This window comes from Daphnia pulex, chromosome 4 (assembly GCF_021134715.1).
Source record: "Daphnia pulex isolate KAP4 chromosome 4, ASM2113471v1".
NCBI lineage: Eukaryota > Metazoa > Arthropoda > Branchiopoda > Diplostraca > Daphniidae > Daphnia > Daphnia pulex.
Window position 1 is genome coordinate 4,101,858 of NC_060020.1, and position 17,099 is coordinate 4,118,956.

The 17,099-nt window shown below is 43.5% G+C and overlaps 1 protein-coding gene across 1 annotated transcript; it reads left to right on the forward strand.

Moving 5' to 3' along the window:
- The first annotated feature begins 178 nt into the window (after nucleotides 1-178).
- On the forward strand, nucleotides 179-16,346 carry LOC124193004. The gene is made up of 17 exons (XM_046586635.1): nucleotides 179-377; nucleotides 457-597; nucleotides 671-783; nucleotides 841-1,061; nucleotides 1,135-1,312; nucleotides 1,386-1,565; nucleotides 1,622-1,708; nucleotides 1,776-1,853; nucleotides 1,932-2,178; nucleotides 2,253-2,387; nucleotides 2,453-2,522; nucleotides 2,593-2,658; nucleotides 3,467-3,982; nucleotides 4,070-4,436; nucleotides 4,507-5,668; nucleotides 14,197-14,383; nucleotides 14,529-16,346. Exons 1-17 carry the CDS (start codon nucleotides 268-270, stop codon nucleotides 14,739-14,741), a joined length of 4,071 nt encoding a protein of 1,356 aa, XP_046442591.1. The 5' UTR covers nucleotides 179-267; the 3' UTR covers nucleotides 14,742-16,346.
- Nucleotides 16,347-17,099: the final 753 nt, after the last annotated feature.

The window sequence follows — 17,099 nt, forward strand, 5'->3', positions numbered from 1 at the left end:
ATGATTGCAATGGAATAGATGTAAGCAGAGTGTAGAGAACAAAACGTACACTAGAGGGCAGGACAAGCAAAACAGAATCGGGAAAATCGGAGGAAGGGTAGCAAGAATTCTGGCGACAGTTGGCCATGTTAATTTTCTTATGGACAGCATCAACCAGTGGTCTTTGTCTATGGTCTAACCGTGTACCTACAGCAGTAGGCAAGCTGTTTATCCTCACCTTCTGCTTTTTTTCTGTTAAATTTGTAAACTTCCTAAAAATACAAAAATATGGCTGTCGTATTAGACGAATTCAATTTCGAAACTCTAGCTATAGCGCAAGATCTTTTAAATGCTGGCGAAGAATGTACTTTGAGAGGTCTAAACTATACTGCCAAATGGTATTCAAATTCATACCTATTTTTGTTATGTTTACTATGTGAACATTGTCTCCTATTGTTTTGCTGTCATTTTATGCAGGCTTGCTGAATTGGATTTTGCCGTATCACAAAAACTGAATCCAGATGTTGCTGACAGTCTTGAATACCAACAGCCCAAAAGAAAAGGAAGGGCTCGATATATTTTGGCAAAAAAATATTTTGATGTTAAAGAATACAGCAGGTTGGTTGAATAAATCAGTGAATTGGTCGTTGGCACTAAATTTAACTCACACCATTTGTGTTTTGTTTTCCAGATGTGCTCATTACACACAAGAATGCACAGACTCTGTTTCCGTGTTCTTGCATTACTATTCTAGGTACATGGCCGGTGAGAAGACCATTGTTGAGGATGAAAGTGACAAATCAAGTAAATTAAAATCATTTCTTTTATATTTCTTCAATTTAAAATGTGTAATTTTTTCAGGTGAAACAAGATTAGCTCATTTGAAACTACTGCATCATGATTTAGGAAGGTTAAGGAATACTCCTAAATGGGATGGTTATCTCTGCTATTTGTATGGTTTAGTATTGAGAAAAATGGACCTTCCTCATTCACTTCAAGTTCTTCAAGATTCTGTCAATCTGAATCCACTTAACTGGGCTGCCTGGCTTGAACTTGCAAATTTGATTAAAAACAGTGAAATGGTATACGAAAGAGCCATATAGTGTTATTTAAAGCTTTTATTTAATTAATAGCATTTATTATCTTTATTTTTAGCTCAATCAACTGAAATTACCTGATTGCTGGATGAAGTTTCTTTTTATGGGGCACATTTTAGGTGAGCTTCATTTAGATGAAGCAGCACTTAACTTGTATGAAAAACTTCACCAAGGAGTGTTTGAACATAGTCTATACATCAAGAGTCAAATTGCAAAAATTTACTACAGTTTAAGAGGTTGTGAAACAAGCAAAACATTTAAGTCATATTTATCAATTGTTCTGATTTTTCATTTTTTTTTCATTCGTAGATGGAATTCAAGCTGCTACAAAATTCAGTGAAATTCGCGAGGAAGACCCTTATTGCCTTGACGCCATGGATGTTTACTCTAACGTTCTTTACGTTCAAATTAATCAGCCTGAATTGGCGCAACTAGCCCATCAGGCCTTTGCAGTAGACAAATATCGAGTAGAGACTTGTTGCATCGTTGGTGAGTTTCTAAACATAGTGTTTGTCGTTTATTTCACTATATTTATATTTTTAAAGGAAATTATTACGGCTTACGGGGTCAGCACGAGAAGGCTGTTCTCTACCTTCAAAGAGCTTTAAGACTTAATCCTCATTATTCTTACGGTAATATAGTTTAGCGTAAATAAATAAACAAAGTTTCCTGTTTTAACCATATAAATAAATAATGTAGCTTGGACTATCATGGGCCACGAAAACATTGAAATGAAGAACTCTAACGCAGCTATTGCTTGCTACAGAAAAGCTACTGGTATTATTTTGTTTAACTTTTTCTTTTTAACACATTGTATTTTACTCATCGATTACTCGACATTTACGCCTGCATTAGAGATGAACATGCGTGATTTCAGAGCCTGGTATGGACTGGGCCAAGCCTATGAAATCTTAAAAATGCCTCTGTACAGCCTTTATTATTACCGAATGGCACAGTCGCTGAAGCCTGATGATTCTCGTATGCTGGTGGCTTTGGGTGATGCCTACGACAAACTAGAAAGATTGCATGACGCCAAAAAATGTTACTGGAAAGCCCACTGTGTAGGCGACTTGGAATGCATTGCTCTATTGCGACTTGCCAAGTAAGTGAAAATCGCACACTAGCTCCTACGTGTTGTTGTTTTTATTCTCTTTTTTTGTAAATCTAATTTCAAAGGACTTACGATAAGCTGAAAGAGACTGATCACGCAGCAGCGGCTTACTGCGATTATTTGCGCGATAGCGAAAAACAGGGATCTGGAGAAGGGGACGACCATCACGGCCAAGCCTACCTCTATCTAGCTAGTTACTAGTAATTTTACAATTATCTCTTACAATAATCTCGTGCTGTTATCTAAATTATCTGTTGTGTTACAGCCTGTCCAAAGGCCCTCAGTTCCTTGACCTAGCCCGCGAATACGCCCAGAAATGCGTAGAGTATCCAACGGTATTGCCAATGGCTCTCTTATCATTTGTCAATTATCTAAATTTTAACTGGGAAACTTTATTTTTTGTAGACGCTTGCTGACGGTAAAGCCTTGTTACGCGAAGTTGTGCAGCGATGTCAGGAAGAAAACTCTCGAGTAAATTTAACGCTTCCATAAAATTAAAATTGGGTTTCGTTTCTATTTGTGGCTATATGCGTATAATTAAATGATTTCTAGGATCAAAATTCGATATTCAGTAGCCGGCAACCACTCCGTCGCGTTGGTGGGGAGGATTCGCTCAACTTGGTATTTACGCCTTGATTTATGTAAATGATACGATGTCTGGAATCCCAAAATACATAATTGCGTTGCGAACTGCGCAGTAGTAACTGCGTCGTGGTTCGAGTGAGAGAAATTTTTCTGTTCATGTCAAGTGACTGTGTGTGTAAAACGAGCGCGCAGATTGGTTAGTAACGTTCATTGAGGAATTTGGCACCGCCGCTTTTGCTTTTGTGAATCGATATCAATGAACGAATCGATTCGATTGAATTTTTCCTGTCTGAAGAGTCACACAACCTATACCTAGTGGTACGATTCCCCGTGAGTCTTATGTATGTGTTTTCGTAATTCGCAAGGATCTCGGGCGGAGATCCTTAGACTTTGATGACCAAGGCATGGATTATGGACATATCGGTTTAGCAGAGTCTCTGACGAATATCGGAAGTAATAGCAGCCCATTGATGAAACGAGCCGATAGTTCGTTGATTTCTTTCAAGGGTCACGGCGCAACATGGCGGAATATTCGGCTGCTGAACATTTCAACAATCCCAGTAGGCAGCGAGTACCATTGGTAGAGTTCACGCTACCTTTGGAGACGACAGCGACACGTCCAACGGGCGGAAACTACATCCACAAAATCACCAGTGAAACTCTTAGGCTGTCAGATCAGCTTCATCCCAATCAGGTGGGACCATCGTCTACTGTGGACATCAAGAAAACAAGTTCGTTCCAAATAACTAGTGTGAGAGTCTCATCCAGCATCAGTAATGATGGGGAGGATGACTCCTGTGGTGAGGTGGATGACACACAGACTGAACTGTCTGAAGTGGGAAGCCACAACCAAATTGATGTGGAAGAGGATATAGAAACTGGTGGGGATAATGGTCCATCAGTGATGTATAATGTGCCAGTATCACTAGCTCAACAACAAGTCAATGATGGAGGTGCCCTCAAGTTAGAGGACAAGGATCATGGTTTGCAACGAAGATTTAGGGTTGTCAAGATTGAAAGTGCTGAGCCCTTTAAACGTGGAAGATGGCTCTGCATGGACTTCCTGGATCAACCTTCCATCCAGCCCATATTAACCAAGGATGAACCTGGTTCAGGAGCATCAAGTTCGGGCAGTTTGTCAGATCACATATCTGCTGAAGATGTGCAACATCATGCAGCATTCTTGCACCAGCCCCACCAAACTATCCAGGTTCCCTTCGTCCAATTCTTTTTGTTTACTTTCTTCATTTATCGTTTTGATTGTCTAATATTTATTTTGTTTTTTTCCATTCAACAGAGCCTCGGCAGTGGAGCAGTCTTGAATCCTAGCAGTCAGCAGGCCAGCAGTAGTATTCATGTAGTACCACATTCCTTGCCCGCCAGTGCGGCTTCCGTCAATTACTCCCCAGCCCAGCAGCAGCAGATGCTTCAGCAGTCCATGTATCAGACACAATCTTCTGTTCCATTAGTCTACCCACCAGTAGCTTCCGTAACATCTTTGCTGCAGCCAACAGCAGCTACCATAACCACATCCAATGCCACAAGTCTCGCCATCCCACTAATATCTTCGCAATCTACGTCCTCGGTAACTGCTGGTAGTGCCACGTTGCCCGGCCTATCTTCCAATGTTGCGCAGCCATTTCTTCAGCAACCCGTCCCGCCAGGTCATTGCGTTTTTATAGATTTCTCAAAGTATTGACTTACAAATAACCCAAGTTTTTTTTTCCATTCTAGGCCTTTTGCAACAACAGCAATCAATGGCTGGCCAATCGGCTTACACAGCTTCAGCAGTTGCCCCACAGCAACAACAACAGCAACAACAATATGTCACTCCGGCGTCTGGCATCCAACCGGGAATGACAGCGCAGCATTTGCCACCTCAGCAGCCTGCCCAGCCAGTTGTCGCACAGATTCCAGTAATGGCTCAACAAAACTTGATTCCCGTGCAAGCCAGCAGTAGCAGTAACATTGGAGCTCCGGCGCCACACCCTTTGGCGCCGACCTTAATCCAGCCATCGACTAGTATTCCGACGCAATCGAATTCGATGCATCCGGTCGTGCTATTGCCTCCATCGGCTCCATTGCAACAACAATCGCAGCCGACACCGGTGGTACCAATTCACGGTCCTCCACCCGGACTCATTCCTCAGCACCCACATCCGCCGATAGGGCTCCAACCGCAGCAGCAGCAACAACAACAGCAGCCTCAACAACAGCAGCCTCAACAGCAGCAGCAACCTGGTAATCAGGGTCAACCCACGTTTGCAGAGGTGGTCGCCTCTGCTCCAGTGCAATCCCTACCCAGCACGCAACATCTCCAACAGCATGCTCCTCAGCCGACGACGTCCGTGCCCGTTCAGCCGATTGGAGTTGTTCCAACTTCCAACATGCAGCCACCTGAAGTGGTTATGCAACAACAATCTGTCCAGCAAATGCAACCAATGCAACAAACACATCTTCAACAAACTGGTTCTGTACTTATGCAACCTCAACAACAGCAGCAGCAGCAGCAGCAACAACAACAGCAGCAGCAACAACAACAGCAGCAGCAACAACAACAGCAGCAGCAACAACAACAGCAGCAGCAACATCAGCAGCAGCAACAGCAGCAGCCAACATTAGTCCAACAAACGGCGACTCCACATGCCATTTATGGCAACAGCAACAATCCAACGATTCCGACGGCAGTTATGTCTGTCGCTTCCAGCATCCAGCCGCAAGTCCAGCTGATCATGGCTGCTCCATCGACCCTAACAACTCCTATCATCAGCAGCAGCGTAGGCGGAGAGGCGGCTGGGACCATGTCAGCTGCACCCCATGCCGCTGGAGTGCTCAACAAATCGCAGAGCTTGGCAGACGATGGGCACGCCGGCGGTTCAACCGACGATCATACCAGGTGAGCCATCCGACAGACTAGTAGGAACTCTTGTTATTATACGGATCCTGGCTCGCAGTACGTGCCGGACGACACTAGATGACATTTGCAGTCAGGCTGAGTTGGCTGCCGCGCTGTCGTTTAGATGGCGCTGGGTGTGAGCCTGGCGACGAATAATCAATTCGGGAGAAAAGATGGATGGTGTTGACGTAATTGCATATTATGCGGTGTGTGTGTCGGCAGTCGGGACGGTGCGTAACACGTGATGCGATGGTTTGAGAGCAGGCAATGCCCTCGCTTTGTCTCCCTTAACCACATACACGTACACCGTCACCCCGCCTGGGCGAGACACGACTTTTTGTTGTTGTTGCTAGGGCACAGTCCTTTGCCCAGCTCTTTTTGTCTAGAGTCGTCGAAAGTAGGTCAACGCCGGATTTTTTTGCGGTCGGCCATATTCGCGTGCTGCCTCCCCTTTTAAAAATTGATCATCCATCTTAACTGGCGGCCGACTTGTTGCGCAAAATAGAGTGTGGGGGGGGGGGGTGGAGGGGGTGGCTGGGCGAAGGAGAAGGTTACTTTGTTATTGTGTTGTCTTCCCCTTTTATTTTTCGCACGGCTCGCCGCAATAATCTAGGGGAGAGAAAGGCGCCGGCTTGTCTGGTCCGGCCGTATTCATTGAAGGCCGCGGCAAACCCGTTAGACTCACACACTCTGGTTTTGAGCAGTGGTAGACATTTTGGCGGCTGCCGCTATCCGCCGGCATTCATCCAAAGAGCATGTTGTGAAATTGCACTGATTACTTCCATTAAAGAAATATCTATAATTTCTTTTCCATCTCTGATGCAAACATTACAATGCAATTATCTATGGGGCCGCTCCCTTTTTTCGATCGGCTTTCGACGGCAGCGGGTGAGATCATCCGATGGACCGCCCAAGGCTTGATTGGCTCTCTTGTTTTGAAATTATTCTTGTGCAAAGCAGCAGTAGCAGCAGCAGCTCCTTGCTCCTAGCGCATCGCACTACACCGAGATTTTCGCTGATGTTGGCAACCGATTTCATGCAAGTCCCTACGTCGTCTAGCCTCAAGATCATTTGTCGGTCACTGCGAAGAGAGATCAGCAATTTCCAAGAATCACGCCATCGACGAATTTTTTTCTTGTACAATTTCTGTCGATTCCTGCAAAGTAAATTGACTTAACGGGATTGGGAGCCATTTTTGATCAAACATAGGTGAGGCTAGTGGGAGGGGTGCGCCTTGCAACAACAACAACAACAAAAAAGACTTTTAATCGTCGAGTAGAAATCGAAAATATCTTTGTCTTAAAAATAAGATGCGGTTGGTGATGTCAGTTGTTTTCGTTTTCTACCCTGTTTTGGTGAAAAGGATAAGAACAACCTGCATCCCCCCTCTCTCTCGCTCACGTCATTTACCACTCAATCTTGGATTCGGTTATCGTTGATTGCTCTGTGCTTGCGCAGATGTATAAACATTTAACAAGTTTGTGGATAAAAATTGAGCTGAAGGACTTGTCCCTCTGATAAACGTCCAATCCCGAGTCCAATAGGGCATGAGCACATGCATTTCATTATCAGTTTTGTTGTTGTCTCTTTCGCTCGACCCTTGTTGCATGGGGAGGTGGGAGTGTTGTTAGATCCTTATTAGGTTGAGTGAAACGTCGAGTGGGATGAAGGCGTGAGCCGTCGTATAAAAAAAAAGGACCACAAAAACACCACTCGATGATGTCATCGAGTTCAAATCAGTCCTCTCGTTACAGGATGTCCAAATGATCCGACCACCAGTCCCGAATAACGTAAAATGAATTTAACGAGGAAAAAATTCTGATTATTGCCCAAATGAGAAATTTCATTGAGTTAATAACGCTGACTTGGTTTTCCATCTTTTTACGCGCCAATTTTGATTTTTATTGGTGTTGCCATCGGGTATTAAGCTCCCAATCTGGTTGGAACCGGTTTGTTTCAAAGTTCGGTCCAAACGAGATCGCGGTGGAATTTCTCTTTTTATTTTTTTTTTAATTTTCCTCTCCTGCGTATCTCTCTGCTTCTCTTTCTTTTTCGCTGATAAATCCTCCAGGCGATTTTCTTCCTCGCTCAGACGAAAACGTAAACTGTTTTTCACGGAGACTGCTTGGCGCCCTCAATTTTCGCGTTGCGGTCGTGAGTCTCATGACCAACAGCAGCAACGAGTAAGCCAAAGTAAAACGAAGATGAAAAACATGTCCCCTTGCCTCCTGTTTGTTTGTTCCAGGAGGGCGATCCTTGCCAAAAAATCTATTTCGAGGAGCTAGCCGAATAAATAGCGCCGAAGAAGTTTTGCGTGCGAATGTTTTATTCGTGAAAGAGAAATGAAAAAAGAAGAGTGAGCGATGTCTTTGGCGTTGGTCTTGTTTGACGGCCTCCCTCCCCCCACCCCTCCTGCCTAGAAGGCAAAGTGTCAATCCAAATCAACACTAGACACAAGCCGTATCAATATAACTTTGTGTAGGAAAATATCTAGGCCAATTTTTGATCTCGCCGCCTAGCAACAAAACACTTCTCTCTCACGCAGAGAGAAAAGAAGACAAAGCAGCTGGTGCTACCTTTGGAATTTGTTGTTCACGACTTTTATTTTTATTTTGTTGTTGTTTCAACAGATTTATTTGGTTTAGGAGGGTACACCGTTGACTTGTTTTGCTTCGGTTATCGCTACTCTCTTGTCGCTTTGCTGTATCTTGTTGCATGGGCTTCTTCGTACACACTTTTCCTTCCTCAAACTTTCTCTTTGATTTCGTTTTCACTCGAAGGGAAAGAGAAAGGTAACGCGGGGAGGAAGGGTATTAACGTGAGCGGCGATCGTTTTGAGGGGTTTTCTTCTCCCCTTACCCAATTGGTGGAAGCAAGTTACGTCATGCCTTGGCTCTCGTGAATCATGGCCGAAAAGGCCTTTGGCGCTGAAGGTTGTCAGATCATTTTATAATTTTTTATGACAGAGACTTCTTTAGAATCGGAGAGTGATGGCCATGGCGAATTTGGGACACTCTTGTTTTTTTTTTCACTTTTATTTCATTCGTTTTGAATAATGAATAATATCGAAATTGGCAATTTTGACCGACACGAACACGGTGCCGGCCGGTGCAGCCACAATCATATGATCTGACACAAGGTCTTAAATAATTCGCCATTTTTCTTTTGTTGTTGTTTTTCTTTGCGTGTTTGTTGTTTTGAATCGATTCGGGGGAAGAAAAGAAAAACAGAAGCCAGAAAATGTTAATTCAGTTCGCAGAGCGGCTACCTGATGAGATTTCATAATAATCAATCCCAAAAAGAAAAGGCACGTAAAATAGTCAACAAGTCGATTTGTTATGTAGACTTTGAGTCTCGTTCTCTGATCCTCCTTGTAAGGAACGTTTTACCATGTGTGTTCGCAAAACTGGCCATGTGACTGGCCAAGTCCTTGCATCCGTCCATAGGTGACTGAACGTCCCTGGTAGGAGAAAACGGAACGGACATCCATCAAGCCGAAATGGTGGGATCCGTCCCGAATCGAATATGGGCTGTTGTTTGTTTGTTTGTTTGTGTATTGTTGTGGATTACGTGACCGATCCCAATCCGCTCATTTAATTTATTCGCTGAGTGTGTCAGGTCATGAAGTAGAAATCACCTCTCCTCTTTTTATTCCCGCTGAGTTCCGGCTCATTATATCCATCGGCACGGTCGTAGCGCAGCGCCAGTAGTGATCTCATCCCAGTTTTTCTTTTTCTGCCGTGGCGTTTATGTTTGTGTGTGTCGCAAATGCGTTAATCGACTCGTGAGAGACTCATGAGGTTAAAAAATAAAATTAAAAAATTATATGATCATTCGATCGGAGCGTGATGAACCTGTTTTGGGCACGTGATTACCAAGCGCGTTATTTAAGTGCCCTGCGGCTGCGTCTGTATTTGATCAACACGCAGCCAAGCATTTTTAAATAGCACAAATTTGAATATACACGAAACATTCTTCACTGTGGTGGTCCGATCCGAGAATGAAACAACAAAAACACGGCTGTTGCTGTTGCTGTTGTTGTTGTTTCGTTTCTGAAATAATGCGAAGAGAAAACTAGTTATTTGGAACTTCCCTCAGCAACGAATTTAACTGGATGGGACATTGTAGTCATTTCCATTTTTAAATTTAATGGCTGGAATAATTCATTTCCCTTTTTTCCGATTTTTATAAAACCCTCAGACTATCTTCTGGTTGTGGAAGTTACCCCATCATTAAGTTGACGGTAATTACCCTAGCGTAACGATGCTCTAGGGGGGGTTTTTCCCACATGTAAGGGCCAATTTTTAGACCAGAGAAAGAAAGAGAGAGAGAGAAAAAAATGGGGAAATAATAAGAAATAGTGGTTGTTATAGTTGTAGTAGTGGGAGGAGGAGGAGCTCACCTGTTGATGGCTTCCACCGTGTAGTAGAACCACTATGGTTGTAGGTAGTAGTACCTCGGGTAATGAGTTTAAGCCTACCGGGGATCCCGTGACCTCTATTCCCAGCGAGAGGGTTCTATCTTGTTGTTCTGTTTTAGTCTACTCGAAAATTGTCTGTACACAAGCAAAAAAAAAAAAAGTCATGATTTGTTTCGAAATTTTGAAATTTCCCCAAATTTTTCGTCATCCACTTCACCACTTGTTACCGATTCCTTGAAATAATTCCGTCGTACGAGATGAGGGGGGAAACCAAACAAAAAAAAAGTCTTTTCGATTCAAGAGTCCAATTGGTCTCTACTATCATTTTGTTGGGTTTTGTTTTAGTCATTTTCATGTGCTGTAGAGAAAGAAAGAAACAAAACTGGTCGGGCTCTGCCATTGGCGTGAGTAGACGTCATGACTCCGCCCACCGGCTGGCACCGTTAACGAAATGTACCACCTGAACGGTCGAGGGACCCGAACCAGTCAGTTGGACGCCGACTCTTGTGCACGCTACTAGCCTTTGTTTATTGTTCTCTCTCTCTGTCTCTCGACTCTCACTCGTACCTCCCCCCCAACCGCAATCTCTCCCCCCCTCTCTCTCCGCGCAAAAGGGAAAGAAAACAATAAGTTTGAATAACTCCTACAATGGTCGCAATAGCTTGCATCATTTTCCCGTGGTCGGTCCTCTTTGTCTACGTCATTTTCCTCTACTTGGGCGTCTGACTGTCTCTCATCGTTGAAAACAATTTCGGGACAAATCACGTGAAGGGAAAACGGGAGACAAAACAAAACATTTTTTTAAAGAGCTCCCAAACGCCTCCTAGCGGGATCGAGCGACTTGTGAGACTCGTGTGCGTCTTGTGTGTGTGTGTGTCTGTGTGCGAGTTCTTGTGCGTAAGGAGCCATTTCAACACCGACCCCCCTCGGACGGATGTGCATTTGTTTTCGTGTGACTACGTCACTGTGACAGGATATTCATTTTGGAAGGGTTTTAATTTCAAGAGAAAAGTAAAATAAGAACTTTAACATTTTACAATGTTCCGTCATGAAGGCTTTCTATTTTCGTGATCAACTACGTCGAAACTACCGACACTAGTGGACTCGTGTGGGCGTGAGCCAAAACTCTGAAATCAGACATTCGAAAGAAAAGTACAAGAACTAAAAAAACGCCAACAACCTCAAATCATGTCGATGACGACATTCTACACAACGGCCAGTTCGGCGGCCGAACTGGCCGAAGCGCTGCTACTGACCTCATCGCCCTGTGAGGGCGCCTCTTCGTCCTCTTCGTCGTCGTCTTCCTTGTCCGTCAGCACAAGCGTCGAAGACGAGGACATGATGATGCTGGACTTTGACGTGGACGATTCTCCTTTACCTTCTTGTCTGGTCAACTGCCTGGCGTACGATGACGGCCAGGGCGGGTCCTACCCTTTCGACAAGCGGTCGCTCGATCTCATTCAAGGCGACTCCCAAGCTGTCACTTCGGCCGTCTTTTGTTTCGTCAAAAAGTTCGTCTGGTAAACATTTGAATTGCAAATTTTTCCACCCCTTGTTTGGAGAGTCAGAAAATAAATTAAGAAAATAAAAAGAGAGAGAGACGTACGAAGCTTTTGGCAGAGAAAGGCCATGGGTTGTGGGTGAACGGACGAAAGAGAGCCCAGAGGGCAGAACAGACGATGGCAAGACGGGAATGATTGTTGACATTATCGGGGTCATTTTCCTCCGCTGCCTTTTCTTTTCTCACTTTTATCTTTTTTGGCGTCTCACGGCCATTTTTAGGCTCAGCTGATTATATCCCGATGAGTTCATGTTCACGGTCTATCAAACTTGACTGATAAAGCCATTCAGATAATGAAAATAAGGAACCCTTGACTTTCCACCCTTGACATTATCTCGTTCGCCCCTTTTTCAAGCGTTTGAGAAAAGAAAAAGAAATTATTTCTCTTCCAAATTTTAATGGGCGACTTCTGGGTCTTAATGGAGACGGTCACGTGATAATCAGCCGATCACGAAGTCGACCGTAATTTTTGGATGTCCCACATGAATTAAGAAAATAAAGAAAGCCGCGTTATGATTGTCAAAGAAAAATAAATAACGATGTCAATACATTTTCCCTTGGCCGATGAGGAAACACGAGAGAGAGAGAGCTCTATGCCGAACCCCTGAAGGGCTATTGAGAAATGTCAATACCAGCGCAGTCTGGTTTGCTGTGGATATATTTATACATACACAACATAGCGTGAGGGGAAGTTTCAAATCCTCGGGGCCCCATTTTTTTATATGTTGTGTGTGCTTCACTTTTTTGTTTTGTTTTATATAACGTCTGGAATTTTTATTCACAAAATTACCGTTCTGGTTTGAACCAGTTTTTTTTTCTTCTTCTTCTTCTTTGTATCTGTCCAGAAATCTAGAATATTCTGGTCTCTTGTTGCCGTCCATTTCCATAATTGATTTGAGTCGTTCACATGCGTCGACTTTAATTCCCAGCAGGTGGATGGATTTGTCTTCCGGTAAAAGAGAAAAGAACAAAAATCGTGACGTTGAAACTAGAACCGCACAAACAAAAAAATGTGAAAGATTTGTGAGGTCAACCGGTTTCCCTATACGGAAATAGCTCTCGATTGTAGCGTCGAGTTGTACAGTCTACGACGCCGATAGTCAAAAGAGAGAAAGGGAAGAAAATAGGAAAAACAAAATGAAGGCTACTGCTGTTGTTGTTGTTGTTGCGTTTGGAGACAGCCGGTAGGGATCTGTCCTTGAAACCTGCACGAACGGACTAGAGATATTGTGCGATTTGGATGCTGCCGTCTCATTTGGGTCAAGGCGATCTGGATTTATCATGCGCCGCGCAGTCTCAACATCCGGCGCTTTTGGTGATTGTCATCCCATTCCAACGCCGGCAGCTGAGCGAACAAGCCACGAAAAACAATTCTATCTTTCTCTTTCTTTCGCATTCTCTCTCCAGCAGCACACAAAGTCCCAAAAAGTGTAGCGCATTGGCAGCCAAGTCTCTCGATTGAGTAGTCGCTAGAACTTCGTTGGAGCAGTGTTCGCCACTTTTGTGTTTTTCTCTCTCTCTCTCCCACTGCGTGCCTATCTCGTGTGTGTTGTAGTAGAATTTGTTGGACAGCAACGACATGGCGCCCAACAACACGAACGACTCGGTGGCGGTCGTCCCGTGGACGGAAACCCAACAGGGCGATGGAGTTCATCTCTCTGCTTCTGTTTTACTCCATTTGAAATTGACTCGTCTGGGACTTTGTTCTAATCCACCCTCGGCAGGCCAGCAGGGTACAATCGTCAAACGGAGCGGGTAACGACTTTATGGCCTTATCGACTAAGAGCCAACGATCGAAATTTTTATTTTTTTGCTTTATGTTGTGACATTTTTATGAGCGTCGCTGCGAACTCGGTGGAAAATCGAAGAGAGAAAAAGAAAAACTTTGGATTTTCTTGGTAGAATTCTTAAACATTTGATCGATCTCGTCTCGTCTCGTTCGTGTCCCGTGTGCCAAAGCGGAAGAAATCAATGCCCCCTGTCAATATGTCTTCATCGACTTCCTATTGGGCACTTGTCAGTTATAATTTTATGTTTTAATAATCTTCTTTACGGATGCTGGGACGTCCGGTCCCGTTGGATCCGTGACGTCAATTCCATATGGAAACTTTGGCCCCTGGCATGGGCAAAGTGCCCATTCCATTTCAGCCGTTTCTTTCTTTTCTTCTTATTCTTCTTTTTCCCCTTTTAATTTATTTAATCACCTTGAATTGCGCCGTTGTTTCTTTGGCACTCTGCACTGGAAGCCTCGCTCAAGTCATTCCGCTGGATCCATCACCATGGCGGGATTCATCCTGACCTTGGCGAGCGAGAAACTCAAACGTACGAAAACCGTTGTTGCATTGCGTCAAAAGTTTTCCTGCGATGGTTAGGGGGGAGAAGTGCAGAAACGTGATGGGGGGTTTGCACATTTTCTTCTTTTTTAACTGAAAACTTTGTAGCCGGTGATGGATCACGCAATGTTGTCTCATTTTTTTTCATTTTTATTGTCTCGCTGCCTTGTTGTTCATAATCATCTGATTAATTGTTCTTTTTACAAAACAATAGCGCTTCGGGTAGCAGCACGGTTGCCATTGACAACAAGATCGAGCAGGCCATGGATCTGGTCAAGAGTCACCTGATGTTTGCCGTCCGCGAGGAGGTGGAAGTCCTTAAGGAACGAATCGACGTTCTAATGGAGCGAATCGCTTTCCTTGAATCTGAGAATCAAATTCTCAGAGCTGCCGCCACTCAGGTAAGAGTAAACACGCAAACAAGAAACGGTTTTGCTCCGTCACTGACCGCCAACAGCCAGGCGTCCGTCGTCAAGGCTCTTTATGCTTACGTTATTTTACCGTTTGTTTTTTCTTTATCGATTTTTCTCCTTCATAAAACAACAGGAGACCTTGGCGCAGATCGCCCAGTTGGAGGCCACATTCCCGGTTAGCGGGAATGACACCATCGGCGGCGGGGGTTCCGTCTCGGTCGTTGGCGTTGCCTCGTCGATCGGAGCCATCGTCAACAACACCATCACGTCGACAACGACCACTCCATCGACGACCACTTCTTGCACCTCTTCTCAACTACCGAGTGGAACATCACCTGCTCCTTAGCACTCGCCCCCCGGTGCTCCTCTCCCCCCCCCCCCCCCCACCTTTACACAATATCTTTCTTTCCCATTCGCTTCTTCTATTTTCCCCCCCTCTTACTTCCTTTCCCTTTATGACTCCACACCATATATATAATTGAATTATTTTTCTTTTCTCTATTTGATTTTTCCAAATTGTTTTCCTCGTCATTTTGATGTCACTTTTTCGGGTCGACGATCACTCCCGACAGATCGGGATTTCATGGGTGAAAGGGTAAAAAAAAAAGACAAACATTCAAAGACAAAGGAGTAAACGGCCGGATGGGGTATCCGAAAATGTTGTCTTTTTTTCTGACACCAAATCTGTAAAAAATGTTAAAAACACAAAAATAGGGAAGACATGTATTCATTTTGTATAGACCAGAAATGAGAGAGAGAGAAAGAAAAAAGGAGAGGGAGACGAAGAATGAGAGAAACAAAAATTACCTTTTGTTGTGCAAAAGAGTAAAACAAAAAAGTTGGTGCGGGAGTGACGTGTCTCAGCTTATTTTTGTCATGTAAAAGGCGCGTAAAAGAAAAAAAAAGCTCACTTTCATAGGAAAACTAGTCTACCTATCATTTCTCCTCCCCATTTATTCTATTTCCTCCCAGTTTCTAGTATTTTTTTTTTCTTTTTTTACTTCCCTCCTTTTTATTGATTATTAATAATTATTATTTACCAAATGTTTTATAAGTAAAAAAAAAAAAAATAAGAGCATGTCTCTCCTTTCTTCGTCTAAACTCCTTTTTTTTTTTACACGAAAGAGAGAAAGAGAGAGAGAAGCGGGTCGTTCCGGGGTGCTATGATGATAATCTCTTGTGTTCCCCCCTCACCCCACATCTTCCTTTTCACTTTTTTGTGCATCTTTTCACCTGTGATGATGATGATGATACGACAGCGAGAGAAGCCAACACGGAATTTGAAGTGGATCGAACATGTCGACCATAATGTTATATGTAAATATCACGTATGTGACCACACACCACCACCACTTTACTCCTCTTCCCCCCACTACTCTATTACAACTACCACATTAAAGATAAAATGAGGAATTTTGAAAAGAAAAAAGCTAAAAAAGTATGTCTCGCCTTTTCATCGGGGCGAATCATGTCTCTTGTGTTTGTTTGTTTAATTGTTTAATTTTTTTTTTCCTTTCATTCTTCTTCTTTTGGTCTTGTTGTTCACCGGTCGACAGCCTTAATAACGAAGCCACGGGAAAAAAATACAGACTTGTCAAAGTTGATTCATGAAACAAAAAATTAAGAGAAAAGAAGCGAGATATTCAAGTCATTCGTCCTCCAGACCCGATTCCCTCTTTTATTTGTTTTGTCCTTCCAGACAAGATTAAACATCCAATTAAATTTTGATACGTGGGTTTCACAGAGGGCCTCCCTTGCCTGCCATTTACAAGTCATCCGTATCGGACACAACAATTGGTTGATTATTGAATTGTTTTTTTTTTCTTTTTTCGACCTTGCCTTGTCAATGGAAAAATTGTTTTTCTCATTTTTTTTTCTGTTGTTTCCTCATTGGCGAGATGTGTAGCCATTTCCGGTTTGTGATGAATGCCAACTTTGAAGAAGAAGGAGAGAAGAAGAATGTGACGAGTTGAGTGAAAAGGGGGGGAGGGAGTTTGATCAAAAGAAATTGGAACGGCCATTCATCAAATTGGCCTTGTTGGATTCTTTTTCGTTCGTTCGTTCCCTTTTTGCTCTTTCGCGCCCGCACATACACACAACAACAACACTAGGAACTTCTTTTTCAATGGATTCTTGCCTCCTAGCTGCTACTACTCTCCTACCACTTGTATCGTTAGAGAATTTCACCGCTATACGATTCTTATTACAATCACCTCGGCTCCTCAAACATTTTTGTTTTGCGTTCTCTCCTCTTTTATTGATTATTATTCTCTCTCTCTCTCTCTTTATCTGCCCCCACCTCTCCCCTTATATTTCTTGCATAAAAACTCTGTTGGAATTTTGTTGGATATATTCTACTTGTGTATACGGCCGCGTGTCGGGTGCCTTCCATGTGCGAAAACATTACATAAAAGGTTGAAAACAACAAAGTCGTTTGCTGCGTTTCATTTCTTTTCGCTCGATAATTCTATTTTGTTTTTCACAGATTCGAATAACGTCCTCGATATTATGTTGCAATCATCAATCAAGAGCCTTGGCGTGATGAGCTTTGGAGGTGTGTTGTATATCACAAATGATTTGAAACCAGTCATGTCTTCACGCGACTCGGCGGTTGCGGTTCGGATGTCGTAACACGCGCTACTCGTCGCTCACAACTTCCACTGGATTCTCTCACGTCCGCCGATGATGAGAGATAAAAGAGTCG

Bases quoted from the DNA above. Each gene is read 5' to 3' on its own strand.
- LOC124193004 (XM_046586635.1), top strand. From the start codon at position 268: ATGGCTGTCGTATTAGACGAATTCAATTTCGAAACTCTAGCTATAGCG. The intron at 1,709-1,775 runs GTAATATAGTTT...TAAATAATGTAG, and splicing joins TAATCCTCATTATTCTTACG to CTTGGACTATCATGGGCCAC. The intron at 2,659-3,466 runs GTAAATTTAACG...CATCCCAATCAG, and splicing joins GTCAGGAAGAAAACTCTCGA to GTGGGACCATCGTCTACTGT.